This window comes from Suillus plorans (assembly GCF_016647745.1).
Source record: "Suillus plorans strain S12 chromosome Unknown HD556scaffold_54, whole genome shotgun sequence".
NCBI classification, from domain to species: domain Eukaryota; kingdom Fungi; phylum Basidiomycota; class Agaricomycetes; order Boletales; family Suillaceae; genus Suillus; species Suillus plorans.
In genome coordinates, this window is record NW_024537438.1 from 250,593 (window position 1) to 277,951 (window position 27,359).

General features: G+C 49.1%; 7 protein-coding genes across 7 annotated transcripts; 4 read left to right on the forward strand and 3 right to left on the reverse strand.

Annotated features, from left to right (window-relative positions):
- The first annotated feature begins 2,693 nt into the window (after window positions 1–2,693).
- HD556DRAFT_755864 (heterokaryon incompatibility protein-domain-containing protein) lies at window positions 2,694–4,973 on the forward strand. The gene is made up of 3 exons (XM_041311515.1): window positions 2,694–2,851; window positions 3,032–3,272; window positions 3,326–4,973. Exons 2-3 carry the CDS (start codon window positions 3,076–3,078, stop codon window positions 4,920–4,922), a joined length of 1,794 nt encoding a protein of 597 aa, XP_041157000.1. The 5' UTR covers window positions 2,694–2,851; window positions 3,032–3,075; the 3' UTR covers window positions 4,923–4,973.
- A 1,526-nt stretch (window positions 4,974–6,499) lies between these two features.
- Window positions 6,500–13,778, forward strand: HD556DRAFT_1394917 (putative RNA helicase). Its single transcript, XM_041303658.1, has 13 exons — window positions 6,500–8,157; window positions 8,213–9,462; window positions 9,512–9,821; window positions 9,881–10,016; window positions 10,066–10,114; window positions 10,161–10,256; window positions 10,310–10,388; window positions 10,440–11,291; window positions 11,343–11,599; window positions 11,653–12,046; window positions 12,095–13,057; window positions 13,112–13,215; window positions 13,267–13,778. Exons 1-13 carry the CDS (start codon window positions 6,577–6,579, stop codon window positions 13,697–13,699), a joined length of 6,504 nt encoding a protein of 2,167 aa, XP_041157001.1. The 5' UTR covers window positions 6,500–6,576; the 3' UTR covers window positions 13,700–13,778.
- Window positions 13,779–13,962: 184 nt separating this feature from the next.
- HD556DRAFT_1243081 (uncharacterized protein) lies at window positions 13,963–14,707 on the reverse strand (the record flags this gene model as incomplete). Its single annotated transcript, XM_041298338.1, has 3 exons — window positions 13,963–14,111; window positions 14,165–14,543; window positions 14,600–14,707. Coding segments are annotated over 3 exons (636 nt in total), but the record flags the coding sequence as incomplete, so codon positions are not given.
- A 944-nt stretch (window positions 14,708–15,651) lies between these two features.
- HD556DRAFT_1394925 (uncharacterized protein) lies at window positions 15,652–16,242 on the forward strand. The gene has a single exon (XM_041303659.1). The coding sequence runs from the start codon at window positions 15,846–15,848 to the stop codon at window positions 16,068–16,070; it is 225 nt and encodes a 74-aa protein (XP_041157003.1). The 5' UTR covers window positions 15,652–15,845; the 3' UTR covers window positions 16,071–16,242.
- HD556DRAFT_1243003 (aspartic peptidase domain-containing protein) lies at window positions 16,231–17,714 on the reverse strand (the record flags this gene model as incomplete). The annotated part of the gene is made up of 5 exons (XM_041298331.1): window positions 16,231–16,631; window positions 16,683–16,816; window positions 16,873–17,200; window positions 17,255–17,389; window positions 17,438–17,714. The coding sequence occupies 5 exons, from the start codon at window positions 17,712–17,714 to the stop codon at window positions 16,231–16,233; spliced, it is 1,275 nt and encodes a 424-aa protein (XP_041157004.1).
- A 2,691-nt stretch (window positions 17,715–20,405) lies between these two features.
- Window positions 20,406–22,942, reverse strand: HD556DRAFT_1243085 (uncharacterized protein; the record flags this gene model as incomplete). Its single annotated transcript, XM_041298339.1, has 6 exons — window positions 20,406–20,801; window positions 20,870–20,938; window positions 21,005–21,104; window positions 22,130–22,382; window positions 22,439–22,710; window positions 22,767–22,942. Coding segments are annotated over 6 exons (1,266 nt in total), but the record flags the coding sequence as incomplete, so codon positions are not given.
- Window positions 22,943–24,711: 1,769 nt separating this feature from the next.
- On the forward strand, window positions 24,712–27,253 carry HD556DRAFT_1446572 (uncharacterized protein; the record flags this gene model as incomplete). The annotated part of the gene is made up of 8 exons (XM_041307120.1): window positions 24,712–25,012; window positions 25,077–25,357; window positions 25,416–25,550; window positions 25,590–25,802; window positions 25,857–26,097; window positions 26,162–26,902; window positions 26,955–26,997; window positions 27,046–27,253. 8 exons carry the CDS (start codon window positions 24,712–24,714, stop codon window positions 27,251–27,253), a joined length of 2,163 nt encoding a protein of 720 aa, XP_041157006.1.
- Window positions 27,254–27,359: the final 106 nt, after the last annotated feature.

A 27,359-nucleotide genomic window follows, 5' to 3' on the forward strand; every position in this document is an offset into this window, starting at 1 on the left:
GACACCTTTGAGGAATTCGATGAAGATTGTCGTTTCCCCATCCGTGACCTTTCCAAACGTTCCCCCCGTTCCAAACACGACGCATCCTTCTCGTACTGTATGGACGATATCAATTTCTTCTCCGCCGAAACAGGGACACCTTGGGAACTTTCAAAGGACACTCCCTTCTGCACTACTCCGCCGTTCACTGGCATCACCTGGGACCTTGGAGCTCGAACAGTGGAAATCCCGGCAGCCAAGAAACAGAAATACTTGGCGGCCATATCGACCTGGGAATCCCAACTGCGCCATACGCTCAGTGAGACCCAGAAACTCTTCGGCAAACTCCTGTATGTGTCGCTCATTGTTCCCGCTGGTCGAGCCTACCTCACAGAACTGGAGACCATGCTCTCTATCTTCGGTGACCGCCCTTACGTGCCACATACCCCTCCTCGAAACTGTGCTGCTGACCTCAGATGGTGGTCTGCAATCCTACAGCAACCGTCAGTCAGTAGGCTCATCCCAGGCCCTTGCGAAGTCTTCGACCCCAACGCCTTCTCAGATGCTAGCTCAGGCGTGGGCATCGCAATTTGGATCAATGGATGGTGGCGCGCATGGCGGCTCATTCCTGGCTGGAAAGCTGACGGACGCGACATTGGATGGGCGGAAGCCATCGGCTTCGAGTTCCTCGCCCTTACCATCACACAAACTTCCAGATCCAGCCCAGTACCTTGCATTAAGATTTTCGGAGACAACCGCGGAGTCGTTGAGGGTTGGTGGAAAGGTCGCAGCCGAAACCGCGCTACAAACGGAGTCTTCAAGCGGATACACAGCATCGCTGAAGCCATACCTTGTACCTTCCTCACTCGCTACATTCCCAGTGCGCTCAACCCAGCAGATGACCCCTCACGCGGAAAGCACCCTCCTCGCTCCCTACTTCTGCCCCCCATTCCTTTGCATTCCTCTCTCAGGAACTTCATCGTCGACTTCGACGCCCCTCTACTACCAAGCGAGACCCACCGTCACCTCAAGTGCATCCCGCTTCATGCTCCCACCAGAACCCATCAGCGGACAGATTATGCAGAACGAGCCCTTGCAAACCGGCAACTCGAGCAACAAGGAGAGGAACTCTACAAAGCGTCGCAAGCTTAGTAGGTCTCTTTCCTACTAAATACCCAGCTACCCTGCGCAACCACCATCTAACCTACCCCCCACCTAGCTTATAAAGTCGACTTGACCCCGGTTACCTCGGCCTTACGGCCCCACTGTGCGGCAAAAGATAGACTACGCTTGTGGATTCCGTTCGCCCCCAGACTCACCCCCAACACCCTTGGAGTGGGGGACATAGCCAGAATTCAAGACGTAATGCTACATGCATGGGCAGAGAGCACACGTGAATCATACGGCTCTGGACTGCTAGTATTTCACATTTTCTGTGACTCACGATCAATTCCTGAACGAGACCGCGCCCCAGCGGATTCTATCTTGATATCAACCTTCATAGCAGCAGCAGCAGGTTTATATTCCGGGAAAACAATAGCGAACTACGTCTTCGGAGTCCGCGCTTGGCACATCCTTCACGGCTTACGCTGGAGCCTCAACGACGAGGAAATCGACGCTCTCCTCAAAGCTTCCGAGAACTTAACACCCCCTTCCTCGAAACGTAAGAAGAGACGCCCTTATACGATCGAATTCATTTGCACACTCCAGAGTCATCTCAATCCTGAGTGCCCGTTAGACGTGGCCGTTTTCAGTTGCCTAACGTCCACATTTTATTGTACAGCAAGAGTCGGAGAATTTACCATCCCCACCCTCACATCCTTTAACCCAAATCGTCACGTCAAACCTTCAGACGTACGCATGGAGCAGGACCGAAACAACTTCTCAATGAGGGTCTTTCACTTACCTCAGACCAAGACCTCATTAGCAGACGGAGAAGATGTATCGTTCGCAAGGCAAAACGGCCCATCAGACCCAGAGAGAGCCTTTCTGCAGCATATAGCCATCAATAACCCTCCACCTGGAGCCGCGCTCTTTGCATACCGCTACAAGAATGGTCATCGCCCTTTGACGAAACAAAAATTCATCACACGTCTAGCCAAAGCGGCCAGGGCTGCAGGTATGGACCCTCTGCAAGGCCATGGCATCCGCATAGGATCTACCCTCGAGTATTTACTCCGAAACGTTCCTTTCAAAGTCGTCAAAACAAAGGGTAGATGGGCTAGCGACGCATTCCAAACTTACCTTCGGAAACACGCCCAGATCCTAGCACCCTTCATGCAAGCCACGCCGGCTCTCCACGACGAATTCGTTCGTTTCTCAATGCCGAGAAACCGCTAAAAAAGATGAAAACCACATAGACGTGAGTAGTCTTTAACTCCTACCTCGTTGGGATATCTGCGGCCACGCTGCGACGCGTCGTTTCAGACTCCTAACACCATGGGGATTCGCAGCTCACCTTCTTTCTCTTCAGACAGATCCCCGATCGGGGCCGGAAGCGCTTCGCGCCTTCGCCCACACACTTAGTAGCAGTTAGCCTTCACTCCCCACTCCTTCATAGCTCTCTCTTGAATAACATTGACCTTTGGACAATTCTCTCTATCTACGAGCGTCTTGAGTGACACCCCAAGACCGGCGCAGTACTTTGAAGCTACTAGTTAGTAGTAGTGGGCAACAATGCTTTACACGTGACTTATACAATATTCCCTACATAATACTTAACGCTCTATTCGGATGGAAAGCCTGACAGCCGCGCTCATTTCCCCAACAGTCGTGCTCAATTTGACACAAATACGGCGACTTCTTCTCCGCCGGCGCTTGATTCGATGATACTTGTAGCTACTACATGTTGGATATTTGGACATAACATGCGGCAAGTCTCACTATTACTCTTATCTCGTTTTACTTTCACATTCACTTGCTGCGCACACGTACAATAACGGTCTCGTATTTTACATCATCCCTAACGCAGACAGGTATATAATCCCCCATCCCTCGTCGTTCCACCTCAGTCTATTATACTCAGACTGAGTCCCTCGTTTGTCTCTCGCAGCCCCTTGCAGCTTCCGTCCGTGTCTACTCGCATCACTACAAACCATGCAAATGCCAACCTGTCCCACTGGAATCTCTCAAATGAACATTTGGAAGTGCGAAAACGAGCGCCATCAATGCGGGAAGATGATAGAGCATAATGCCGCCATCCCCAGGTGCAGAGCGTACTTGAGAGACTACAAGAACGTGACAGAGCGAAAGACAACATACTTGATATGGGATCGGATTATCAAAAACGCTGAGTATGGCACAAACCTGTGGTGAAGCTAACCAGAGTTGAAGACAATCCTAGGAGCAACGTCAAGGCCGCTACGACCTATGCGCGACCCCGGAACTGCATCCGGGACGGAAAGCTGGTCGACTCTGAATCTTCTGCTGAACCTTATATCGCAATCAGTTACGCGTGGGACATCCGTCCTTCTTTTAAAGAATGGGAAGGCAGGCGGGTCACAGAGCAAGCATTACACATCGCCGACCGACTCTCGAAACACACCTCATATGCTCTGTGGATCGATGCAATCTGCATCGACCAGGACAATGAACCAGTAAAGATGGTTGAGCTTGCGAAGATGGCGGATATATACCGCGGGGCCGCAGCAGTGTTATGCCTTGTACCGGAGATAGACCAAACGACAAGCAGAGTCGTGGAGCATGGAACCGGAATGATAGATTTAGATGGGTTTCGTGCACTTGAACAAGCTGGAGACACGCATGGGATGTACATGTTCGCTTCCCAAGGCTCAAACAAGGCATTTCACAAGCTATTCAGCAGCAGGTGGTGGACGCGTGTCTGGACGTTCCAAGAGGCCGTTCTTAACCACATAACGTTTTTGGTGGGAGAGAAAGAGGAAACTATTCCCATTTCCGACGTCCTCAAAATCTCTCACCCGATTAGTCGACGGGCAGCGACACAGAAGAAAGACAACTTGCTGGGGCAATCGTCTAATTTTTGGGACTCGGTTCATTCCATGTCGGACGCGATGAAGGCATACATGCCGCTCGGGACAGCTATATCGAGCGTATGGAGGCGCCAATCTACCGTCACTCACGACATGGTGTACTCTCTGCTTGGCGTGTGTCGTCTAGAGACAATCACGCCTGACTATCGGCTTCCAGTGGAGAAAGTGTTCGCTGACCTTGTGGACAAAGCCAGCTCGAAGGGGGACTTTTCCTGGCTTAGATGGAGCCACGTAGTCGACAGAGACGCCGCATGTGAAGGAATGTCCATGGTACCCGTACCTGCAACTGTGTTAGCAACCCCTGCCAGTGCTATCACGGAGTGGCGTTTCGTAGAAGTTCCTCAGATGTCAGTTGTCCGTGGAGGAGCCGTTGGTGTTTGCATTCCGCATCGGTCGACTGGCGTTATAAGATGGCAATCAGAACCGGAAGACATCAAGGGAGTTATCAACATGCTCCAAAAGCTGTCTTACGGTCCCGAAGACATATGGAACTTATTATTTGGTCTACACGTCGGATTTGCGTGCGACGTCGATAAAGCCGTGGGAGGATCTGGGCTGGCTCAGGCGTTGCTCAACCTGGCGACTGGATACATCGACGGCACGATTAAATTGGAGGACTCGGAGGATGATTTGGTGGGAGACAAGCCATATACGAGAGGATACGGGTTCACGGCTTATGCATCCATGGCAGCAAAGGTCTGGAAAAATACGCAGTTGGGTGTGATGCGCTCCCAGGGTGGAACAACAGTGGTACCTGCCCACAGCGGAACAGGACAGGCGCGACTGCATAGATTGCCAGTTGAAAGTCATAGAGGGACGTGCCTGTGCCTTGTTGTGCATGATAGCACGAAATTTCGGGCTAGCGCAATCGGAGTCATGGTAGAGGATGATCACGCAGGGAGTGGATCATGGCAATTTACCCGGTTTTCTTGAAGATACCAGCTTCTTTTTACCGACTTATGCTTGGTGATATCATGATGGATGGTTTGAAGGACTTCCTGTACTACTCTTTTGCTTTTGCTTTTGATTTTCGACTCATCTACGACTGGGCTGGTGATCTGTGATATACACACATACTCTATGTACGTAGTCCGCGTACACCACATAAGTCGTGATCAGGTGCGCTCCAGTGCCATTCGTGCGTCTTCTTGTTGCTCACTATACATGTGAGATCTTCGCCGCCCACATATTCCACCATATTCTCAATCCTGGGCCAACTCTCCAGCAGCCAGCACATGTTGTCATGCAGATCGTGCAACCTGCTTTGGGACATGGCCATGATGCCTGATAGCCCCGACCCCGAGAGTGAGACCAGAGCGGACATAACCCAATCATGGCTCAAGCGCTCATCGTTGGCCCTGTTCGCATGTTCCACACTTGCACATAAGTATTCCAAGTCTGGGATTATGGTTGGTTAACGAGATATTTATAATGACATTGTACATGATGTTTCACCATTTGCTTGATACTTGAATCAAGGAACCAGCCTGTGGACGCTGCAACTCGGAAATTGGCCACTTAGCCACCAGCAAGACATCGCCTCGGCTTGTGGGCCATCTCTTAGCGAAAAAGCAAATCACAGTTGATTTTGTGCGCCTGCCCTCCCTTTGAGTCCTTGAGCAGTTTTGAGTTAGTTGTGAGCCTAAACTTCGAGAACACTACCGGCGTGACAAGGTAGAACATACTGTTGATCACGATGCTTTAGATATGTGTTTAATCACTTTGTATACTTATCGCTGGTTATTTTGTATACATGGGGCCCTGCGATGTTGGTTATTTGTGCCTCGTTCAACGTTCGACTTCATAATATTGCGACATTTGAGAGTTGAACTGCACAGAAAGATTTTTTGTAGGTCAGAAGAAAAAAGATAACTTCCAGTGTATTGTTGGTGCACCATCGAGATCTTGCGTAAAGTTATTAAAGCTAGAAAGGGTAGTAGTAGGGGATATGTATGCAGGGAGCACCAAGCTCATATGAATGGAGTGCTGAGAATGTTCAATTGAAGGGCTGGCAGTTGACGAGGCACTGACGAGGGGTTGCTAAACCAGCAACGGTTGGTGTTATATATATACATCTGCAGAAAACTGATGTCCATTACACCGTTAGGGTCGATAAAGACCGCATGCGAGACTGGCAGAAGCTTGCGATGACGTACTACAAGCCTCTGCGAGTTCATGCACACAGCCATCTGGGAAGAGCAAGGATAAGCTATAACCGCTACTCTGGCAGGAATCTGCAGAGCATTCTCATGATAGAATCACTGTAAAACGGTATTATGGCCGCAGTCGGGGTAATGGAACGTACTTGCGGGATGAGCACCGGGTAAGTCCCACAGGAGTGGATTTCAACGCTTGTTAGGCTCATCTGGCAGCAGAGCTCGTGTAAGCAGGACTGGTTTTTCTGAAAAAAAGAAAGAGAAAAAGGGCGACTAGGCTCTGGTCAACACAGCCACTTGCTCACGTAATCAACTGCTTACTCAACACAAACTGGAAATTTAGGTCTGCTCGTCTTCACCGTCAACGACGACGACAGTCGATTGTTGTTTGTGATTTTCTCAACCTTTTCCATCCCCACCAAATTTATCCAATGTCTGGGAGGCCAGGAGGCAAGCCAGATCTTTCTGGCTACAACTATGGTGCTATTTCATCCCTTGTCTTGACCGCTGACAGGTCCGCTCTGCCCAGGAGAGACAGAGAGCCCGATGGCGCCCCTACTTCCCTCGCAGGGCGAATTGACCCTCGCGAGATGGGCTCACGCGTTCAACGTCAAGCGCCCAAAGATGTTGAGAAGAAGAAGAAAAAAGCAGGAGAATCGGGCAAGCAGGAAGCCCCAGAAAAGGTCGTGAAACGACGTGCAGAAGCTGGTTTCGGGTACACAGACATTATCGACGCGACACAAGATGTTGAAGGACTTTCATACCGCCCCCGTACTGCCGAAACACGTGAGGTATATGAAGTCATGCTATCCACGGTGCACCAGGTGCTGGGCGACCAAGCACAGGACATTGTTCGCAGTGCAACCGACGCCGTCCTTGAAACACTCAAGAATGAGTCTATGAAGGACTTTGACAAGAAGAAAGAGGTTCAGGAGGTACTGGGTCCCATCTCCAGCGACGTGTTTTCTCAGCTCGTAGCCCGAGCGCAAAAAATCACCGACTATGGCGCTGAAGATGAGACGATGGCAGATCCGGATATGGAGCGCAAGGATGCAGAAATTGACGATGAAGTTGGAGTTGCAGTCGTATTCGACGACGAAGAACAGGAGGATGAAGACGAAGAAGGCTACGAAATTCGGGACGGTTCAGACGAGGAAGGTGACGAAGAGGAGGACGAAGCAGATGAAACCTCACAAGTGGCTGAGGAAGCAGGTGACGAGGAACTTGTCATCGGTGGCTCGTCAACTCGTGGAACTGGAAAGGCCAAAACAGATAAAGACATTGTCTCGCCGCACGCGATCGATGGCTTCTGGGTGCAACGTCAGATATCGGAAGTTTACCCGGATCCAGTTACTGCAGCGGATAAAGCAGCGTCTGTCCTCTCTATTCTCGGCTCGGAATCAGGCCTGCGCGATTGTGAGAACCAGTTGATGGAGCTGTTCGAGTTCCAGAGCTTCCACGTCATCACCAAGTTCCTCAAAAATCGGGATGTGGTAGTATGGTGTACGAAACTCATGCGGAGCGACGCAGACGAGCGGATCAATGTCGAAGTTGCTATGCGAGAGAAGGGTGTTGGTTGGATCTCGCGGGAGCTTGCTGGAGACCGCCAGGCCAAGAAGACGCAGCATGATGCCATGGATGTGGACGAGACGAAGCTAACGGTACCAAAAACAGCAACTCTTGCGCCAGGCTCTACAGTGCAACCAAAGCGTACGGTCGATCTAGAGAGCATGGCATTCAGCCAGGGGGGACATCTGATGTCCAACAAGAAGTGCAAGCTTCCTGAGGGCTCATTCAAGCGGGCACGCAAGGGATATGAGGAGATTCACGTCCCTGCACCCCAGAAAAAGCAAGGTGGCGAGGAAGAGCTTGTACCTGTTACTGCACTGCCAGAATGGGCAAGAAAGGCATTCACCGTGCCCAAGCTCAATCGAGTTCAGAGCAAGCTTTACCCAATTGCCTTCGGGACGGATGAGCCCCTCTTACTCTGTGCCCCTACCGGCGCTGGTAAGGTGAGCGGTGTTGTGTTATACTTTTCATCTTTCAGGCACTAAGTTGACCTTGCAGACCAACGTCGCCATGCTTACTATCCTCAATGAGTTGTCAAAATATCGCGACGAGGCTACAGGCGAATTTGCCCTCGACGATTTCAAAATTGTTTATATTGCGCCCATGAAGGCTCTTGTTCAAGAAATGGTTGGAAACTTTAACGCGCGGCTGAACGTTTTCGGAATCAAGGTTGGCGAGCTCACGGGAGACTCTCAAATGACGAAACAGCAGATCTCGGAGACCCAGATCATTGTTACCACACCCGAGAAGTGGGATGTCATTACGCGCAAGAGCACCGATACGAGCTATACAAACCTCGTTCGGCTCGTGATTATTGATGAAATTCACCTGTTGCACGATGAGCGCGGACCCGTGCTTGAGAGCGTTGTGGCACGTACGATACGGAGGATGGAGCAAACGGGAGAGTACGTTCGCCTGGTCGGTCTCTCAGCTACACTTCCAAACTACCAAGATGTTGCGACATTCCTCCGCGTGGACGAATCGAAAGGCCTATTCTATTTTGATGCCTCGTACCGTCCATGTGCGCTTCAGCAACAATTCATCGGTGTCACAGAGAAGAAGGCTATCAAGCGTTTCCAGGTCATGAATGAGGTTTGCTACGAGAAGGTACTTGACCAAGCGGGCAAAAATCAGACCCTTGTATTCGTGCACTCTCGCAAGGAGACCGCCAAGACCGCCAAGTTCATCCGCGACATGGCCATGGAGAAAGAGACGATAACGCAATTCGTTCGTCCTGACTCAGCGACGCGTGAGATCCTCACGGAGGAAGCAGGCAATGTCAAAGATAGCAATCTGCGCGACCTTCTGCCGTTTGGGTTCGCTATTCACCACGCCGGTATGACTAGAGAAGACAGGAATCTTGTCGAGGAGCTTTTCGCAGATGGTGCAGTCCAGGTTCTTGTCTGCACGGCAACGCTCGCATGGGGTGTGAACCTCCCGGCACACACCGTCATCATCAAGGGCACGCAGATCTATAACCCGGAGAAAGGCCGCTGGGTTGAGCTCTCTTCCCAGGATGTGTTGCAGATGCTTGGTCGTGCTGGTCGTCCGCAATATGACACGTATGGCGAGGGCATCATCATCACGAACCATGCCGAGCTGCAGTACTACCTCAGCTTGCTGAACCAGCAACTGCCGATCGAGTCTCAGTTCGTGTCGAAGCTGGCGGATAACTTGAATGCAGAGATTGTTCTTGGAACAGTTCGCAACCGTGATGAGGCCGTCCAGTGGTTGGGGTACACTTATCTGTAAGCTCACTTGTTCTCAAAGCGGTAAAAGTGCTGACATTTCCCACAGTTATGTCCGCATGCTGAAGTCCCCAGGACTGTATGGTGTTGGAGTGGATTACCAGGAGGACGACAATGGTCTTATCCAGAAGCGTGCTGATATTGCCCATTCTGCCGCCGTTCTGCTGGAGAAATGTCATCTCATCAAGTACGAACGTGCATCTGGTCGTTTCCAGAGCACCGAGCTTGGTCGTATTGCGTCTCACTACTATGTTACATACAATTCGATGGCTACGTACAACCAGCATCTTAGGTCAACCATGTCGACACTGGAACTCTTCCGGGTGTTTGCGCTCTCAAACGAGTTCAAACTTCTGCCGGTATGTCACATATTCCCTGTTTGTAATATGAGTCTCGACATTCATATTCATTTTTGTAGGTGCGTCAAGAGGAGAAGCTTGAGCTTGGTAAATTGTTAGAACGTGTGCCCATTCCTGTGAAGGAAGGCGTTGATGAACCTGCAGCGAAGATCAACGTTCTCCTACAAGCATATATATCGCAACTCAAACTTGACGGTTGGTAACGATTCAGCCGTCTATCATATTGTGCTGATTGGATGATTAGGCTTTGCTCTCGTGGCCGATATGGTCTTTGTTCAGCAATCTGCTGGCCGGTATGTGTTGTTTTAAGTCAGTTTACCCAACTCACACATGTTACAGTATTCTTCGTGCTATGTTTGAGATTTGCCTGAAGCGAGGGTGGGCAGTGCCAGCGCGTGCATGTCTTGACCTATGTAAGATGGTCGAGCGACGAATGTTGGTAGTTTTTAATAAGGTCGTTGATCATCAACTGATTGTTTGGTTTTCAGGTGGGGCTCCATGACACCGCTTCGCCAATTCAAGGGTGTTCCACAGGAGGTCATCCGAAAAGCAGAGGGCAAACAATTCGTAAGTTTGCATCAGTTCAAGTAAGGGACGTGCTAAGATAATTTTCATTAGCCATGGTATCGCTACTTTGATCTCGACCCTCCTGAAATTGGTGAGCTTATCGGCATTCCAAACGCCGGAAGGCTCGTGCATCGATTGGTGCACAGCTTCCCCAAGTTGCAGCTGCAAGCGCAAGTGCAACCTATCACCCGTTCTCTTCTTCGTATCGACTTGTCTATTGTTCCTGACTTCCGATGGGATGAGAAGACCCACGGAACAGCTGAAACGTTCCTCATCATGGTTGAAGACGTCGATGGAGAGATTGTTCTTTTTCACGACTCATTCGTTTTACGCCAGCGCTATGCAGAGGATGAACATAACGTCACCATCACAGTTCCGATGTTTGAGCCCGTCCCCCCAAACTACTACATATCTGTTGTATCCGACCGATGGTTACATGCCGAGACCAGACTACCGATCTCCTTCAAACACTTGATTCTCCCAGAAAAGTTCCCACCTCCCACTCCTCTTCTCGAACTCCAGCCACTCCCGCTGTCTGCCCTACACAACAAGGAATTCGAGAGCATCTACTCATCCACCATTCAAACATTCAACAAGATCCAGACGCAGGTTTTCCAGGCTCTCTACACATCTGATGAGAATGTCTTTATTGGCGCGCCTACTGGAAGCGGCAAGACTATCTGTGCTGAATTTGCTCTGCTCCGCCTTTGGAGCAAACGCGAGCAGCCCAGGGCGGTCTGTATCGAGCCCTATCAGGAGATGGTTGATCAACGTGTTGCAGAGTGGCGTCGGAAGTTCAGCGGCCTGCAGGGCGGCAAAGAGATAGTAAGCCTTACAGGAGACACCAGCGCTGACCTTCGACTTCTTGAGAAGGGTGATGTTGTTGTTTGCACCCCATCGCAGGTTAGTTTCTTCAATCATGTCGTAAATCTCTCACTCAACCGATATTTCTAGTGGGATATCCTGTCTCGAAGATGGCGACAGCGCAAGAATGTGCAGAACATCGGCCTATTGATTGCTGATGAAATCCAGCTTGTAGGTGGAGAAGTCGGTCCGACGTATGAAGTGGTGATATCTAGAACCCGCTACGTTGCTGCGCAGACGGAGGTTAAGACTCGCATCGTCGCCTGTGGTGTCTCGCTCGCTAATGCTAGAGATCTCGGTGAATGGATGGGTGCACCATCGCATGCAATTTTCAACTTCTCGCCTAGGTACATCTTGCAGCTTGTAATCAACATTCAGCCTACTAAATGACCTTTTGTAGCTCGAGGCCGCTGGATATGGATATACATCTCCAGAGCTTTACTATCCCTCATTTCCCTTCACTGATGATCGCCATGTCTAAACCTGCCTATCTCTCTATCGTTGAGCACTCGCCCACCAAACCTGTCGTTATATTTGTTCCATCAAGACGCCAGTGCCGGCTGACGGTTGACGACTTGTTGATCCACTGCGGAGCGGATAGCGACCCCGATCGCTTCTTGAATATCGAAGAAGCTGACTTGCAGCCTCATCTCGACCACATCAGCGACAAAAGTCTTGTCGAATGCCTGAAACATGGGATTGGGTATTATCACGAGGCGCTCGATAAGCAAGACAAGCGCATTGTCGAACGCTTATTCCAGTCTGGAGCAGTCCAGGTTTTAGTGGCATCTAAGGTGTGTAATCCACGAACCTACCGCTGACCAGCATCTGAGCGTCTGCAGGACACTGCATGGAGTCTACCCGTTGCAAGCTATATGGTGATCATAATGGGCGTGCAATACTATGAGGGCAAAGAACATCGTTATGTCGACTACCCAGTCATGGACGTCCTACAAATGATAGGTCGTGCCTGCAGGCCAATGGAAGATGATCGCAGCCGATGTGTCCTCATGTGCCAGCAGACGCGCAAGGACTTTTACAAGAAGTTCCTTGCAGAGGGTCTTCCCATCGAGTCCCACCTGCCTACCCATCTGTTGCACGACTATTTCCTCGCCGAGATCGCTGTCAAGACGATTGAAAACAAGCAAGATGCGATGGATATCCTGACATGGACATACTTCTACCGCCGGATGACTCAAAACCCCAACTACTACAATCTTCACAATGTCAGCCATCAGCATTTGTCAGATCACCTGTCGGAACTCGTGGAGAACACCTTGCAAGACTTGGTTAACTCAAAGTGCATTTCGATAGAAGATGAAATGGACGTTTCGGCACTGAACCTCGGGATGATAGCGGCGTACTATAATATCTCATACGTCACTGTAGAGGTGTACACCCTGTCGCTGAAGGAGCGGACGAAACTCAAAGGTCTCCTGGAAGTTGTTGCCTCTTCTGCAGAGTTCGAGTCAATTCCTATCAGGCGTCACGAAGACACCATACTCCGCCGCGTCTACGACCGTGTTCCCGTCAAGCTCGATCGTGCAGACTTCGAGGCCCCTCACTTCAAGACCTTCCTTCTACTTCAGGCTCATTTCTCTCGTATCCAGCTGCCACCAGACTTGGCGGCGGACCAAGTTTTAGTTCTGGAGAAGGTTTTGAACCTACTATCAGCATGTGTGGATGTCATGTCTTCGAACGCATGGCTAAATGCACTGGGAGCAATGGATTTGTCACAGATGTGTGTACAGGCGATGTGGGAGACCGATTCGCCCCTCAAGCAAATCCCCCACTTTGAGCCCGAGGTATGTCCATTCCTCTCGGTACTACTCTTCACTACTGATTAAATTTCAAAACAGACCATCAAACGTTGCAAGGATGCCGGCATTGTGTCTGTTTACGATGTCATGGAGATGGAAGATGATAAACGCACCGAACTTTTGCAAATGGATGGTCGTCAAATGTGAGTTCTATTGTATGTATCCATTTTAACCGTTTCTAACAGTATGTCTAGGCGTGATGTAGCGACATTTGTCAACTCTTACCCGACCCTTGACGTGTCCTTCAAGCTCGAGAAGGGAGAATATACTGCTGGCGCACCCATCACCATGCAGGTTTCTCTTACCCGTGATGCAGATGATGAGGATTCCGATGACCAGACTGTTGTCGCACCTTTCTACCCGACGAAAAAGATAGCAAACTGGTGGCTCGTAGTTGGGGAGCCGAGCACAAAACAACTGCTATCAATCAAGCGCGTCACCGTCACCAAGAACCTCTCGGTGAAATTGGAGTTCACGCTACCGAAAGGCGAGCACGCCTTAAAACTCTATGTGATCTGCGATGCGTACGTTGGCGCAGATCATGATCTAAGTTTGGAACCTATTGATGTCGCGGAGGGCGAGGACAGCGATAGCGATGATGAGAGCGGAGATGAGATGGAGGAGTAGTTGGTATGCTCATGTAAGATTTCGATGTATCTCTACTGTCTTTGTCGTACAGCTTTCCTTGCCGATTGTTAATTGTAAGATTTGTCTATTAATATTCGACTGGATATACTGCAAATTTCTAACACTGAGTAAGCTATATCGTACGAAGCTAATTCTATTTTAGCAGGTATATGTATATGTTCACTGTGCACGCGCGTAAAACGTCTTGAAGAATGTGGCCACACCCTCCTAAACGCAGTGTAGCAATAAGTCATTTTGGCCTACTAAAAGGGCAGCGGAATACACACCTGATCAAAGGTTTGCTTGAAACTTGCACGCTGCAATACTCGGTCGGCGTATTTCGTAAATTTAGCAAACTTGGGTCCCTTTAGCTCCTCACCCAGTTTGAACCCCATACCGGCAGGGAACCGGCCTATTTCCATTAATCAGCGTCAATTTCTAAATACACGAATGCGGGTACTTTACCTGCGTCAGTCTCCGTGATGATCCTGAGCCTTGCGATGTGCGGCGAGATGGAGGCATCTGCAATGGTGTAATGAACTCCGACTGCGAAATCTGCGTCCTCCTCAAGGAGTCCTTGGATAACTTCAATGCCCTTCAAGACATTCTCATATGACCCCACCCCTCCGAGGAAGGCATAAAGCGGCTCCTCGACGGATTTACTATTCGCATCAAGGAACAAACGGACTTTGGAGCGCGAAACAGGATCCTTTGGCAGGAGGCCAGAGTTTGGATAGAGGTCTGCCAAGAACTCGAGGATGACGTTTGATTCTGTGATTTTACTGGAAGCGGGCGAAGGTTCGTCGGGGTTGACGCTGGGTCCTCCATATGCTACAGTGGGCACCTATGTGATGTTACATCAATCTTCCAGAATAGACGCATGACATCAATCACACATACCTTGCCAACGGGGTTCACTTTGCTAACAAACCACTCTGGTTTATTGAATACATCGATTTTGTAGCCCGTGTAGGGTGCGTTAGCTTCGATAAGAGCTAATTCGGCCTGTCAAATCGTGTCAGAGACTCGTGAGAGGGTGTCAGCAGTGATTTCACCTTTTGGCTATAGGGCGAGAGCTAAAGAGGTATGGGTTAGGCAAGTCTTTCTCTTCAATTTGCATCGTTCCTCACCGGGTGGAGGTATAGAGTGAGCTGTTCAGACATTGTGGTGATGATGATTGAATAGAGCTTTGGGTGACTTCAAGGCGAAAGGGTGCTCATATTTATGTGTGAGACGGGTAGGACTCTGTGACATCGGTTGTCGCATCGCTTCAGTCAGTTGCTGACTGAAATCTGCATCAATATTATGAAGTTCATCAACAGGCTTGCTTACTATCCATGTGAATAAGCCTTACGAATGCTACTTGAAAGGTACCGTGGCACGAGAATCCTCGAGAAGCCGACTTAAGTTCGGGGGCCGGGAGGCTTGAACGTCATCAACTCCTGGCCCATCTGGAATGGTGGTACTTGATTGATTCTGCTCTTTGGCCTCAGAGTCATAGTAGAAATCTTGTACGACAGAGAAGAAACAACAGTACCCTCTGTCGGAAACATTTCATTAGCTGAGCTGATTCAGCTGTTAACAGGTACCGGCTACTCCGCTTTTGGGACAGCCATTATTCAGCGTTCAAGCGGCCCACAAGGTATCTAGTACTTTGTCTCACTATAATCGCTCTTACTGATGCCTTTTCGCACAATCTAGAATATTTGGCGCTGCGAGCCTGTCATAAAGTCGAATGCTGTACCGTGCTGTGAGCTCCTCTTTCACGGGAAATCGTCCTCTTGCTCTTTCCACGGCATTATTAGAATTCCTGAATGTATCTATGCCCTTCTGATCTTTGAGAGTCAGACTGAACCAAGTCTCAACGAAAAGATCGCACAAACTGGACTGTGGACTTCGTTGTTGGTTGCACCCATGCCGACTGTCTCAACTAGTCAAATTCTCAGTTTCAATGGTGCTTTGGGCCCTACATCAGGTACGTTCGACTTCCTTATCACATTGTGCAAGCTGACGTGTTCGATCAATAGTATCTGCACTCGTCGTGTCCTCGCTGGTGAATTACAGGTTGTATGCTCGTGATTACTCAAGAACCTCGTCGACTGTGGGCTCTGCAATGACAACATGAAGAACATGATCATTGCTCGCAATGGCTCCGTCACCAACATCTCCAGCATACCAAAGTTTACAAAACCATCTGGGAGATCTCGCAGAGGAAGTCGTCGACCTTACTGCCAACCGTGGAGCATTCAGTCAGAGCTTGAACATTCACTTGCAGTCGCCTACCGTAGGCCAGTTGACGAGTATGGCTAGAAGAAGGGCTTTGAGACCGGCATGTACTATTTGCGCACTCGTCCTGCGGCGCAAGCAATGATGTGCTCGCTAGAGAACAAGGAGGCCTGCCTCACGTGCTCTGGTTAACGGAGGTGGTATGTGTTGGTATCATGCATTTCTTGTTGTTTGTTACCCGCGTTTTGTTTATATGCTGTTTTGCGTCTGAAAATAAATCCTTTGTATACTTTGGCAGTTTCATTTTAGTTGGTGGTGGCATCAGTATACGGGGTTTGAGCAAACCCGATGCGGGAGCGGGAGGTATCAAACACGCAGTAGAACCGCTCGGCGAATGGGTAGCCGTTAACAAAATCAAACCCTTGTCCGCTGGGCGTACCGATGTCGGTAATGACGAGATAGATGGCGTTGCTACTGCCACCAATGTACGTGTTGAGAATACGAGGCCAGATTTGGCAGGGGTGAGAGTGTACGTTTCCTGTGCAAATGGTAAGCAAGGGATGTGAGAGCCGACAGAAATGGCGCACGCCGCCAATACCGAAGCTCAGGTTCTCGAGGGCTGCGTACTGGGCAGAGGAAATGAGGAGAAGACCAGTCGCCGCATCCGTAGTACTACCGGTTAAAAACTGGTACTCGACGTAAGCATCTAACTAACGTTGATTAGACCATGATTGCTCGCTGCACTCTGGATACGCACCGCTGGCAATGAGAATATAAGTGGTGTCAACATCGACGATACCAGCAGTGGAGGACAAGATCGTTGTGTCGCCATAGGAAATGCTCTGGTCGATACCCCAATACATCGATGCAGGACTGGTGGTAGTGATAGGACTGAAACAAAACGATTACTATCAGGCTGCATTGATGTAGGGACTGAAGTAGCTTACTTGTACGTAATGGGACCGTGCTTGTTACGGACAGTTCCACCAAAGGTGAGTTCTCCATTGATGACCTCCATCACTTCAGTGATGGGCTCGAAAGAGATACTAACAACCTCACGATGAATGGTGCCTTGGCTATGCAAGTTGTCAGTGACAGTTGGAATCGTCGTTGTCGGTTCATCTATCAGGGTACCCGCTGTCAAGTCTACAGGCCCTAGGCCAAGGATACCGTCAGCTCCGCCGAAGGTGCCCGACGTCTCAAGAGCAACACCAAACGACTGTTGGGGGATAGTGAGCCCATTGCCGAAAGTGAAGGTGTCGATGTACTCAAATCCTGTAGATAATCATGGGTATTTTCGATTACTTATGTTATATTTGTATGTCATACCATCGAAGTAGGCAGATCCGGAACCGTAGATGACCTGCATAGGCTCCTCAGTGTCGATGCTGGTGCTGGTCTGCGAGTACGCTTTTTTGGCGCCAATCCATGTGTCCGAGGTACCGGTGTCGACAATCAAGTCGTCTTCGATAACGCATCAGCAGTCGCATATTTTCTCAGTATTGAACTTACAAGTTGTAGGGGGGCTGCCAATCCCAACTGCTATGTAGTATCCAGTAGCAACATTGGCAATAGGAACGCCATGGCCGCCATTCTTCAAGTTTTGGCCTTTAAGCCTGAGGGCAGCGGCGCGAGCTCTATCCTGCTCCAAGAGGTTAATGGTACCATTGAGGGCACTTAACCTCCTGGCAATCGGCAGGGTGATGGGGGAATTGCTGACTTCAACGGGCGATCCCGTGGTTGACAAAGCCAGGAGGATAATTGTCAACAAGGATGCAACGGAGAACATGGCTAACTCGAGAGCAATATCATACACAGTGGTCTATTATATGCGCTGGTGAACGCAAATATTGGGCATCTTGCAATGGCCACGTATGAAACGCCTCCTCTCGAAAAAGCGATGACAAGATAGTGGTGATCCGAGTGTTACGAGTCAGGAGTGCAAGGTCCAACTCCCTGACAAGAAGTTGTGTTTCAATTCAAAGTGGTAGGAACTTACAATTAACCTGTTTACACATGGTCCATTGGTTCATTGACGTGCCTCGTGTTCATTCTCATAGAGATACACCTCAGAGGAACCTTTGTGTCAGGTTTGGGCCCTGTGGTAGTAAACGTTGCTGAGAAGAGCAGTTACGGTTGTCCCCAGTTGTCCCGGGTCCATCCATGATCAAGTTTTTGAATTCGCACCATGTGAGGTCATTTGCCAACTCGGTCCGAAACCATATAAAAGAATGATATAGTGACGAGGACTCACCATTTTCTGAAGCACGTCGGCTGGTTACACATGATCCAATAGTTCATTTATGCAAGTGGGAAAATTTTGCTAGAAGTTGCATGATTTTAGAGTCGTGATTTACTGATCACTCAAGTGCTGGTGAAACCAGATGACATTACCAATATTAATGTTGGTCTTGTTGTCTATAAGATCTAGGCACGGCAGAAGCCTGAGGTGGCCGTTTCAAGTGGATTCCGAGCTTGCGAGCGTTGAAACGTTGACACGCGAAACATGGCCTTTGTAAGCGGGCATGTGAAGATTTCCCTCTTGTCTAAATAGTGCACACGTCCGAACGCACAGAGTCAAAACTCGGAGGGCGGCGGGTGGCGGGGATTATCAAGCTGAGTCACATCGTCCCGATTGGGAATTAAACTCCGTCTTAATCTGGTCGGGAGGACGCCAAGAACGGTCTATACGGTGAATACGATATCTGGGATGTTCATACCGGGACCGCCTAGTCATGGTTATAAAAAGTCTCCTGAAAGGAGACCACTGTGCAAGAGAGATGCAACAACAGGCTTGAACAGGACCTTGTTGTTGATCAATGTTTGTCCTGTTAGGTGAGCATCGCGTACATCTGGTTTTTTGATCACCAAGGCGCTGCTATCAACTCCGTTCAGGACCTTCCACACTCGTCGATCTTACTTCTTGTTATGATCCACCCCACTACTCTGACAGGCCATTGCGCCCTCTGAAAGGGAGGCGTGCTTCACTGGGATGTCAGCATCTCATGGGGTACCGCTTATGTGGTCAATTCATAAGCGTTTTTGACGACTTGGGACCCTGTACTGTGCCGTAAGCTAGGCTCTTTCACAGGAAATTGTCCTGACTCTTCTTGCTCTTTCCACAGCATTATTGGAATTCTGAATGCATCTATGCTGACAGGAAGCAGTTCTGGAAAATTGACGTATTTGTGCCTCACAAGGTCTCTCTTCAACGCGCTGTGCTCGACCTTTGCACAGACGCATTATGCACATAGTCAACTGCACACACCTTCTCTACCGAGTGCGGAAACGTCACGACATTCGGACGGTGTGGTCAGCGAGGAATAAGGCAAAAGGTACACCAAATATCATTTACTCTTCGCTATGAATATGAACAATATTTCCCCGTATGCAGGCAGGCGAATTAGGTATTAGATGATTTCATTGGCTGATTCAGCTGGATTCAGCCGAATTCATGGCATCCATGAATGACTTCCAAGCACCACGCCCGCTACTCTCAGATACTCGGGACAAGTTTGATATTACTTGTTGCGAGTCTGTGACGACTCGTCCAGCATCTACGACTTCGGTCGGTGGCGAGGGGATATGTCAACATAGTGATCAGCTCAGAATGCTAACCCCTTCAAGTTCCTGCTCCCAATCTTCGGGACTGTCTCTGAGTCTCATCGTATAAAACGTTTAGAGAATAACGATACTATGGTGCGCGCCACTTAGCCACCACTACTTTTGTGCAAGCTTCCTACCCCCTTTGAAAAAAATCAGATTTTTATTTCGTCTTGTAGAAATGATCCTTTTGATAAGTACAATAATCCTACAAGAGGAATTTTTGATTGAGTTAAATCTGAGCGAGATATATTTCTCACGAGGCGGCAATTTGGCCACATATTATGGAAAGCAGGACCACCGCGCTCTATTTGTCAGCATTTCTGGTGCAGGACTCCGGAAACCGCAGAGACAGAGCTAAAATATAATAGAGTAAGTCCTGCTACGTACCTAATATAGATGTTTTTCAACCGTCCTTATTTTCCCCGACTTCGAATCCTGGTTTTCCCCAAGAAGAAGTTGGTCATCAGTGGTATCACGCCGAATGACATCAACTTTTTCGTTGGGCATTGTGTTGAAAGTACGTCGAAGATCTCGCCCGTTGGCTGTGCAGTCATTAGGTTGATGTTGTTTCACCCAATAATTGACAGTATAGGTCATCCCGTGTTGGAAATCGTACGGGAAGGAAACAAGAAGCATGCGTTTGGGAGTCGGGGATCCCTTGTGCGCAACATTCCAATATCACGCGCGCTACATAATAAGTCTTATTGTAGATCCAACTACCATTCGTCAACCACATGTCCATCTTCGTCATCGGAAAACTCCCAGACCACTAGACCAGCGTGACCAGACTCGTCAAGGTTGGTGTCTTCAATGAGAGATACATCAGGTTCATCCTGCCCTGCAAGTATGTCCAATTGTCGTGAATGAGATTCATCTACAACGAAGTCAGGTCTTTGTAATGTTGCATGCATGATGGAAAAGACGCACCAAGGCCCAATCCCCCACCTACACCACCCATATAATAAGCTCCATCGTTTCCGTCGTGAAATGGCAAGTCCTGGTGGTCTTCCAAGAGCGGTAAGAAATCATCGTCCAGATTGTCATCGGGGAGCACCATTGGCGGCAGCTGCTCGTAAAGTCGAGAGGTGATCTGGTGTAAGTCCAAATAGACATTCCACGCTGAGCGGCGATCGACAATGGGGCGGCCAAGCTCATCATAGCACTGATGTAAGAAATCACCGAAGTCTCGAGGGACAAGCTCAAAGACAGCGTGATTAAGATCAACATAGAGATTACGAACGTGGTCTATAGCGCCTGGTTCAAGAACGATCTAGATAGAAATCAAAATACTTGTACTTAGCACATGCAAATGAAAATAATAGGAGACGTATCACACACTTTGAAATCAAGTGCACCAAAGTCACCTGGTGAATCATAAATGAGGTTTGGGACCCCATGAGGGAGCACCTTGAAAGTAGATAGTAGGCCATGTCAGCGAGAGTGAGGGAAAACTGGTATGAGAACTTTATCAACCTTGTTGCGATCATGTCGCTTCGCAGTATTGTTTATACGGTCCTTGTACCCATCAAGCTCACGTTGCAGCCATGGAATAAATACCCATCGAAATATTAAGCTGCAGCCATCTTTAAGGACCGTAGTAGCATACAAGAAATGTATCACACACCGTTAGTGATGTGCGGGCCCGGCTCGGCCTGAAAGCCCCGGCTTAGGCCCGGCTTTGGGGGGCTTGGGCTTTGCAAAAGCTCAGGCCGAGCCGTGAGCCCAAGCCAGGTCAAAGCCGCGGCTCGGCTTGGGCTCAACAACGGCTTTCAAGAACAAAATGATCCAAAATTCAATCTAAGCATATTTGTAACGGTGAGCAATCAACGACACGCGCATACCAATGTAAATCAGTACTCCAAGTCGCGCGTGAATTCACCCAGGTTGAGAAGCTCCACCACGCCATTCCCAACACCACGAACGCCATGCGCAAACACCCAGCGCACGTCAGCAACTGCTGATATGGCTCAAACGAGTGCGGACGACAGACGCGAGTAGGAGGAGGGAAGAGGATGAGGAGATCTCGCGAAGGGTGATGCCTGCTAAAAGCTTAGCGGTCCATCGTGAGGAATTTGATGATCTGATGACGGACCTTGTGCAGAATATACTCGTATATGTTGGTGACAAGCTTGAGGCTCTTGAACGGAACGCAAACACCACGGAGTACGAGTTGCCTTGCAGAGGTATTCATAAATTTTTAAATGAGACGAATGCCTGACGTACCAACTTCAACCCAAAATGATGAGGGGCAAATTCGACCGCGCAGACAGTGCCTCTTGCATCAACCAATACACCCATCTTGAGGAACCACATGAAGCAGCCTGAGGAGACCTCTGTTGGATTATCGAATGGAGGGATGTACATGGTTGGTGGATTAGCTGGACTGACCCTGTTTTCATAGTTACATGGTCACAAATATCGAGGCCGATAAGGGACAAAAAGCCGCGGCCTGAGCCGCCGGCTCAGGCTTTTCAACACCTCAAGCCGGGCCCTGGGCCGTGGTCAGGCCCTGACTTGGGCCCGGCTTGGCTCGGCCTAATCAGGCTCGGCTTTGGCCGGCCCACGGCCTGAAGCCGGGCCGTGCACATCACTACACACCGTTGCAAAGTGCTGTCACAGTCATACCAGCCAGCATCAACACCACTGTCTAAGCAATTCTCGAAGCCTGGAGTGAACCGGCGTCGTAACTGAGACCACGTAATTTCTGGCATGACGTTTTTCTTTGTACGCATCCAGCGATGTTGTAGGGTACCTTGCAGTGTCAGGTCGTGCCATTGACGGAGCATCGTGTGCGCATTAGCAATACCAAAGTTCTCCGATCCTGGGTCACTTTGCGTGACCATAGGCATGTCTATAACACAACAACATCAATGGCATTATGGTAAAAAATCATAAAGAAAAACCTACGACCAAGTTCCTGGATGGTATCAAGGTAGTAAGTTAGGATCAGTTGCGGATTCCGGTTCGAGTGCCACACTCGCATCCACATAATGCGCCCAGTAAACGGTTCAATGCCAGTATGTAACGCAAGGCCAAACCTAAGCCACTTGTCATGCTGATCAACAGCAAACAAGTCGTTGACTCCCGCTGCCCAAAACCGTCGTCTCTGGAGCCTACGAGCCTTGCGCTGGCGGACAAGGTCGACCTCGTACTTTGAAAAGTATGCTATCACAATGTTTCTGGTAGGATGAAAGTTTGGTGTGATAGACGACATGATACCACAGATATCACTTACCTCGAAACACTCATGGCATGCTCGTGAAAGAGCAAATTAACCATCTCCCGGGCACCTGCGTTGGGATATGTCTCTCGAAGCTCGATCATAGCTTCGCGAATGCTTTCAACAGTATTACGCTGTTGGCGTGTGCGCAAAAGGCCCATTCCAATACGTATCTTCACGAATTTTGTAAGCCTATAATGAAGTAAGCAAGTACTGTGGACATAAATTAATATGAATGACTTGCCCGAGTCCGTATCGTGATGTATCGTAATGATTTCTCAAGTTCTGGACAATTTGCTTGTCGGTTTGCCGGGTCTTCCATAATCGAAGGATATGCGGAGAAATATCCTCGAGAGGTGCTGTCACAACCCAATAACGAATTAACGCTGGGCAGAGACTAGGACTCAAACAACAGAATAATCACAAAGAGGAAAAGGCAGCAGGTACGTCTCGGATTGCTCACTAGGAGATACAAGAGGTTTGAACTAAAGAACTACTGACTACAAGACACTACCTATATACATATATTGTAACTGAGATCGAAACTGAGTCTGAACTAACTACCAATCAAATAATAAGATGCTATCGTACGATTCTATATATAACTTATGATGTCATGACATGTGCTGCAGCAACCGTAAGGTTCTGGAACATTCTGTCAGGGTCGTTTGGAATAAAGTTTAGTCCGGCATACTCCGATAAGTCACGTGACTCATTCATAGGTTCTTTAGATAACTCTACAATAGACGCCGTTGTTGGGACATCTTCAACTATAAATACTTTCTTAGTAACAGGCGCTGTGACTGGGCGCTTAAAGGACTTAGAATTTAGGAACGTATAATGGTTCGTATTTGGAACTCGTGACAGGTGCTAGAGTGCAATGTCAGCACATTGGACAATGTCGATTACGGGTAGTACATGTAGTACATACAGGATGGTTTATTCTGGTTCGGCATTGAGCTTTGAGCGTACTGGTGCAGCTGCTGACAGTGGGTGGGATATGGGAGGAATTTGACGCAAGCTACATATACACCTCTAACCCGGTGGAGGTCGAATCCGACCGCACTGTGATACCATATTCAGTAAGTACATGGCAATCAGGATGGAGCTCACCAAGTACCATGCCAGGTGGACAACAGGTTACGGTTTGGGTAGAATTCGGAACGTTCTACCGCACTGTGACACCATATTAAGACGTGGGTAGTCAAAGAGGTTAAAGACTTACTGCATTGAACGGATTTTCAAGAAGAATGATAATGACAACAGGAGAGAACTGACCTGCATCCAGGATTCCAACCGGTGCACAACCTGCCCACCCGCTCCTATGCCTTGAATCGGCAGAACTTGCACCCAGAATTCCAACGGCGAGAATAGAGTCGCACGAACATGCTGATATCTTTGGCTTGCTTTGGCTTGAATCAGCAGAATGAAGATAAGGGAGTATGAGGAGAGGTAAGGTGCGAAGCTAATGTAGACGATGGCTGCAGCCGCCTTACCCATCATCCGTGCTGCCAAGGACCGCGGATCAAAGCTTTCCATTAGGTGGCTCAAAGTAGCTGCCTAACCTCGCCTGTGCCTAACTCTGCCTAACCTAGGCGTATGAGATAAGCAAGCAGCAACATCTGCTTGCTTATCTCATACGCCTAGGTTAGGCAGAGTTAGGCACAGGCGAGGTTAGGCAGCTACTTTGAGCCACCTAATGGAAAGCTTTGATCCGCGGTCTAATGATGTCAATCGCAACTAATCAATTAGCACTGTAGCCCAAGCACCCTCCGACTCGGAGGAGGCTCTATCTATGAGACTTGGGGGAGGCTCTATCTACGAGGCCCTTGGTTGTTCACATTCATGTGGTTGAATGGCCGCATGGCATTGGCCACATGGCGTCAGATATATAATCTGTCTACTTAGGCTAGTAATTTCAAACTGCTTTTCCTTCACCGTGTCTCACCGTGTCTCTACCATGCCTGAGTTCGAGCTCATCTCTCAATTCACAGAAGATGCGTTTGCTGCAGAAGATCGTGTTTGTGAACGCCCTGTTTGTCGAGCAAGGATTGCAAAAGGTGATCCTTGCTTCTATGTTGGTACCGTCGACCCAGGCAAACCTGGCCGCTATGTCTGTGGTCCATGCCATTCCCACTATCTAACCATGCCAGCCACGTCTGTGAGACCCACTGGTAGATCCGTTCCACAGCCGCAGCTCTCCCATACCTTCCCTGACCCACGCACGATCCGGCAAACTGTCAATGCTGCACAGAGGAAATGTACGTTTGTCGTTGATTACTGTTTGTGTCGTGCACTAGATCTGACCGAGACTCATACACACAGCAACAGTTAACCCCCCTCCTGTTATTGCATTTGGTCGTGGCATTCGTCCGCCGTCAATGACCCATTCCACTGGGCCAGACATCGCTATCCCATCGTCATGGGGGCAGCCGAGTCGCTCCTCAGGCTCAGGCTATTCGGTAAATCATGTGCAGTATGGCACCGAGCGTGAGCGTTGGTCAAAACTCTCATATGCACTTCCACCAATGGAAACCATCACACTCGACATTTCGGCAGTCCATGAGGTCGGTGCACGGAGGAAAGGACATTGGGTTGCAATTGGGGTTTGTTTTCATTATCACTCGTTCGACCAGCATGTCACTCACTCGTCAATCATCATAGAATATCCGAGAAGGCAAAAAAGATGTTGACGCACGCATTGATGCTCCTGGGCTCATGGATATTGCATTCGACACTATCCTTCCTAAGATTTTGACTTTCGGTGCAGGATTCCCGTGGCGTATCGAGGAGTTTGTTGTCTGAGATGCAGTATGGGTTGACCTCTCTACGCACAAGGCCTCGGTCCCATATTTCATCTCACAATGCATGGTCCCAAGCAAGAAAGGATCGAAGGCACCCACATTCAAGACCAAGCAATTTGCGCTGATGCTCGTCGTTCCGGAGGCTCAATGGAATGAGTATGAGGAATGGGTAGAAAAAGCGGAGGAGATAAGACAGGTCACCGCTCGTCAAGTTCAAGTTCAACATCGAGTAGAAACAACGGAGAACGTAAGTTTGTTTTACACCTGGCAGCATTTCAGATGATTCATATCTATGCTACAGGTCTCTACTGTATTGCAAAGCGCCTCCGCGTCCACTCAAAATCTTACATCGTCAAGTGCCTTCGAGTCTACCAAACGGTCCCACAGGAACAATTTGAGCACCACCACCACATCTTCATCACTGCCTCACAAAAAGCTTGCAGTTGCGCCACCCAAAGCGCTGTTTAGCTCGCCTGATCGCAGCGACCTAAAGGAAGCACTGCGGAGTGGAGGCAGTGCAACAAACTTTGATGTTGCACAAGGTGAGTTTGGTGTCCTGTTCACAGTGGTGCACTGTTAACCGTTTCTCTACTGTTTTTCTTGCAGTGCTTGGCACATACACTGAGAACGTTCATTTCTATGGGATCCCCACTCGTCCGCTTGCAGATATCCTTAAGAATCTCAATTATCGTTCTTTTAAGGTAGAACCAGCGCAGGCGATAATCGGACAGCTGACAGTCAATTCATCTACGCGCAGCATGCTGGGGGCTGGTGGATTTAAGACTGCTCATCCTGGTTGGCTTTCTCTCACTCCTCTTGTTAAAAGTGGGCTAGGATCGGTTCCTGGTCAAAATGTTGCAGTGAAGCGACCGTTTCATAAGGTGTTTCCATCCGCCTCAAGCCTTATGTACAAAATAGGTCGTTTTTCGTCAATCGACGAAATAGCCAAGCTTGGCAAGGAAGCAAACGTTTTATATTGGGCTCATTCTCTCCTACAGCTCACATATGCCTTCATCGATCACTGTATTGCCTCCTCTGAGGAACCTCCGCCATTTGACATCCCTCGTGTGCGCTTTGTTGACGCTGGCTTGGCGATCTCTTACTCTCAACGTGATTCCAAACCTACGAAGGCAGGCTCAAAAACAGGCTCGTCGTGTGTGGGATATCTTGTAGAGGAGCTTATTGAAGGCGGGCCAGACGTTTTTATGAAGTTCATTCACAACATGGACTCTAATCCTCTGCTCGATCACGATGATTATGGCTATGAAGTAGCTTCGTTCTTTTCTTTCACGCAACACGTGCAGTATGTAAAGACGGGTGGCTTGGCCTTCATCTCAGACTATCAAGGTAATTCATTGCTTTGCAGCTCGATACACTACTGACTCGGATATCCTGATAGGAAGCACAGAGCTGCTGACGGACCCGCAGATCCTAACAGACCCGTGCGTCAATATGTCATTCCATGCTCGCTTATATAATTTTTTGATTAGGTCAGTTGGTCAAGGGAAGGATCTTTTTGGCGAGGGGAATATGGAATGCACGGTTAGCATGTTCGAGAAACAGCACAAATGCAATGAGTTTTGTGAGTGGCCAGGGTTTGGATTGGTGCCCTTCGCCACGACAACAGAAGACGAAAGCACAGAGGAGACGGAAGCTGGAGAAGCCGGATGTAGGGAAGATGGTCCAATTGCCTCTTAGAATATTATCTGAACGTTCTTGCACGGTATTTCTTGGACTGTACAACAAAACAAACTTCTTACGGTGTACGGGGTACTCGAGAAGCTCCTGCCTTATATAGTACGAT